This window comes from Thunnus albacares, chromosome 9 (genome assembly GCF_914725855.1).
Source record: "Thunnus albacares chromosome 9, fThuAlb1.1, whole genome shotgun sequence".
NCBI lineage: Eukaryota > Metazoa > Chordata > Actinopteri > Scombriformes > Scombridae > Thunnus > Thunnus albacares.
The window spans coordinates 18,252,500-18,256,700 of NC_058114.1; the positions used below are offsets into that span (position 1 = coordinate 18,252,500).

The 4,201-nt window shown below is 38.9% G+C and overlaps 1 protein-coding gene across 1 annotated transcript; it reads left to right on the forward strand.

Moving 5' to 3' along the window:
- Positions 1–217: 217 nt before the first annotated feature.
- On the forward strand, positions 218–3,727 carry LOC122988901 (claudin-1). The gene is made up of 4 exons (XM_044361561.1): positions 218–680; positions 1,161–1,325; positions 2,155–2,233; positions 2,353–3,727. Exons 1-4 carry the CDS (start codon positions 479–481, stop codon positions 2,516–2,518), a joined length of 612 nt encoding a protein of 203 aa, XP_044217496.1. The 5' UTR covers positions 218–478; the 3' UTR covers positions 2,519–3,727.
- The last annotated feature ends 474 nt before the right edge of the window (positions 3,728–4,201 follow it).

The window sequence follows — 4,201 nt, forward strand, 5'->3', positions numbered from 1 at the left end:
ATTATTTTTGAGAAATTGGTAATGTTTTATTTAGACTCTGTCAGAGAGGTGTTAATTAAATTATAAGATGAGGTCGTTTACTGTGTTGTTACATTTAATTGTAGTGTAAGTCTTACATAACCAACCTGGGATAAGTTCGCACAACTTGCTGATGTTATGACTTACTTTTCTTTAGAGTAGCTTGTATTTACCGTCATTTATGAATCGCTTACAGAGAACTCTTCCCACCATCCGTTTCAGGTGGAGTAGAGACCTCACATGCGTCACGCGCCACAGACTTTAAAAAGAGGCTGCAGCGCAGAGCGAGTATAACGGTCTGAGCCACTGCGAGAAGACACTTGGAGGAAGATCACTTCACATCAGGAACAACTGACTATAAAGACGCCTAATTTTTTTTAACGTTTTTGGCCATTTTTAGCCAAGTTCTCTGACTCTTGTTTTATTCGTTTAACGCGTCCACTCCGCATAACTGGATACAATGGCCAGCTCGGGACTGCAGCTCCTCGGTTTCCTCCTCTCACTGGTCGGTCTTGCTGCCACTGTCGCCGCTACTTTCATGGTTGAATGGAAGAAGCAGTCGCAGGGTAAGGCGCACAGAATCTACGAGGGTTTATGGATGAGCTGCAGCGGCAACGAGAGAACCACCTGCGAGTTTCACGAGTCCCTCCTGAAACTGCCGAGTAAGTTTTACAGCATCTGAATCTCCTCTAGAAACCAGTCGCTGCTTGTTGAGATACCTTCTACTCACAATAGGTTACTATGATTGTATAGTAAACCTCTGTGGATTGACCTCTTCTGACTTCATAGCATCAGTCTAACACTTAGGGACTTTTTATTATTATATTATATTATTATTATATTATTTTATTATCTTTTTTATTCTTGTGGTTTTTTTATTATCTTTTTTTATTCTTGTGGTTTTAGGTACTGCCAATCTTCTCCATGTGTATTATCTAGAATCATATTTTTGTTTCACCTTTATTTTATATTATTTTGTGCTGTTGACAAAGTTCTCAGAGGTGTAGCCTGCAAGATAAAAGAGACAAAGAGTGAAGGAGGAGGACAGAATATCTTACATAAGCAGAGATCATGTCCAGCAATCACAGACTGTATCAATGAGGAGTTAACTAACCAAAATTCTTGTTCCTGTTCTGTCCTAGCTGAGGTCCAGGCTGCCAGGGCGGTGATGCTGCTCAGCATCTTCCTCTCTGCTCTGGCGCTGATGATCTCCACCGTGGGGATGAAGTGTACCCGCTTCATGGACGGCAAGTCCGAGAGCAAATCTACAACAGCTATGATCGGAGGAATCATGTTCATCATTTCAGGTGTGTTCAGTGGCAGCAGAACCAGACTCTCACAGATACGATACGTCAAAATACAAAGTTAAACGTTCCCATTGATAGAGGAGAAATTAAGCTCCTACTATAGGTCATTATAAAGGTCAGTGTAAAGACACTGTCTCATCCATTTCATAATCAAACCTCACACATTCAGTCAGAAAAGTCAGCAAATCAGCAAATCAGCAATGGTAGTTCACTCACTCTTTGTTTATCCTTCAGTAGTAGGATACCTTTAAAGGTGCAGTGTGTAGAATTTAGTGGCATCTAGTGGAACGGACTTGGCAGAAAGGGAATATAATGTTCATAAGTATGTTTTAATTAGTGTGTAATCACCTGAAAATAAGAAACATTATCTTGTCATTACCTTAGAATGAGCCCTTTTTATCTACAGAAGGAGCAGGTCCTCTTCCACGGAGGCCGCCATGTTACACCGCCATGTTTCTACAGTAGCCCAGAACAGACAAACCAAACACTGGCTCTAGAGAGGGCCTTTCACAGTTTTTGCGAGTTTCGCGGCCACAGTAGGTTCTCCTACATGCTTGGAAGGGGAGGGGTTACCAGTTGGTTGCAATTTCCAACCTCACCACTAGATGCCACTAAATCCTACACACTTGTCCTTTAAGGATAATTACAAAGATTAAATCAATCATCACCAAAACAATAAAGAAATAAGACAATCATTTTTTAAAGCTCACTTTAACATCTGGTTACCACAATTATTGTCAAAGAAATCATATAAAAGTAAAGTCTTGGAAAGATTGGCAGAATTTAAATTGATAATACTGTAATGAACAACAGTGTTTTCTTTGTTTAGGTTTATTGACTCTCATCATAACCTCCATCTATGTCAAAATGATTGTTAAGAACTTCAATGAATCCCATCGCCTGCAAAGGTACAGCAAACACACAATCAGATCTATCTTACATTGTAAATTAAATTGAAGTACGTGGCTTTATAACTTGCCAGATCTTGTGTACACACGTGCATCTAAATGTGTTTTTTTCTTGGCAGCTTTGAGTTTGGGAAGGCAGTGTTTGTCAGCTGGGCTGGTGGCCTCCTCACTGTGGCCGGTGGTGCTTTCCTGAGCTGTCGGAGATGCTCGCGGTCATCGTCATCTGAGTCCATAAGCTCCAACCACCTCATTTCCACCAGCCACCCCAAGTCCGACTATGTCTAGTGGAGGAAAGTGAGGGAGGGGACAGCTGAGGGCTGAACACAGTCAGTCCAGAGGTGAACTTACAGACTGGAGCACGTTGTGTTTCTAAGATGAGAAATATGCAGCCAGTAAATGGATCAGGATTACACACAGGACCAGGCTGTGTGTAATGACTTTGAATCTACTTTTTTTTAAGCTTGTTGATTTTTTATTTTTACTTGTGACATCTTGTGACTTGGGGTCCCAAAGGTCAGAGCAGTATTTTTTTTTTCATTCAGAGAAATTAAATTAAGGATTCAATGTTTAAGTTATTCAATTCAATTCCTTAATTTCGCTGAAAAATATAAATGTCCAGTTTGCTCACAATGAACCCGGTCATCCTGTATGAAATCATAAATTTACTCTTCACAGTACTAATCAAGAACACTTGTTTCAACAGTTTACAGACATTAAAGGGAAATTCTGGTATTTTTCAACTTGGACCCTATTTTCCCTTTTGGGTCTAAGTGACTAATGGGGACAAAAATTTTTGGAACTGGTCCAGTATTCAGCCAGCAGCCACGAAACGGGTTGCAATGTAATCCTTGGGGGCAACTGTGCCCGTCAATATACGTCCACTAAAAGTGTTTGTTTTTGGCACTGACAGGCTCAGATTGTTGTTATAAATGTCTGATAACAAAAGTAAACACAGGAAGTAGCCGTCTGTAGCAGTATCATGGCTTTTTAGTTTCCTTACAGTCCAACTGCGGTGGTAGTCAGTCTCATACATGTAAACAAAACAGCGTGCACGGATGAATATGTGGGTGACTTACATACAGTAATTCCTAAGTTTTGAAATCACGTTTTTCTTTGGAGCTCAGCGTTTGGTCCAGCCGGCCTCGTTCTTTTCATCCAGTTGATTCTGTGGAGGTGAAAAAGTCTCCAGGACGAGCTGAAGCGTTCTCACTCAGTGTTCCTTTAAGTTAGTTTTTTAAACACTGTAGAAAATATTTTTGTACTTTCACAGTATATTTTGCCAGACAAATCATTCCTTTTACCTCTTCAGTTTCACATTGGTGTTGATATACATATATATTTGTTTATGTTGTTAATATGATCTCAGTTTAATATTTTCTGTCTTGTAACTTGTCAGGATGTTTTATTGTTTATATTACACACTGTATGGCAGTTTGAAAGATAATGGTATGTACATTTTGAAAAGAAAAAATAAAATTATTTTGTTTTCATCAACGTGGTTTACCTTACATTCAGTTACATCTATATAAAGTTTAATTGTTTTGGGAATACTGCTGACATGGTGAATTCATGTCACTCCAATACAATTCTTCAATGTCTATCAAGGGTCTTGTAATCACTGTAAGTTAGGGCTGGACGTATCGTATCATGGCGATATGATCAAAACACTTTATTGTTTTACAAAACTCTGTTGTCCAAACTATTGATTTCATTTGATTTCATTTTTACATATGTGAAGACTTTTGCAAAAGAGTAAAATTGCACTGAACATCAGTTTAATTATTTAATATGTGATTCAGCAGACATTTGCCATATTGCGATATAGAGTAACTATTCTGACAGCTACAGCTTTGTTCTTCAGGCTCTGTGCTTCAACACACTGAGTTTGAAATAAAATAATAGATACTACATTTAAGTGCCAAATCTCAGCTTTAATTTGTGCAGTCAATGCTTAAAAAACTGTGTGTG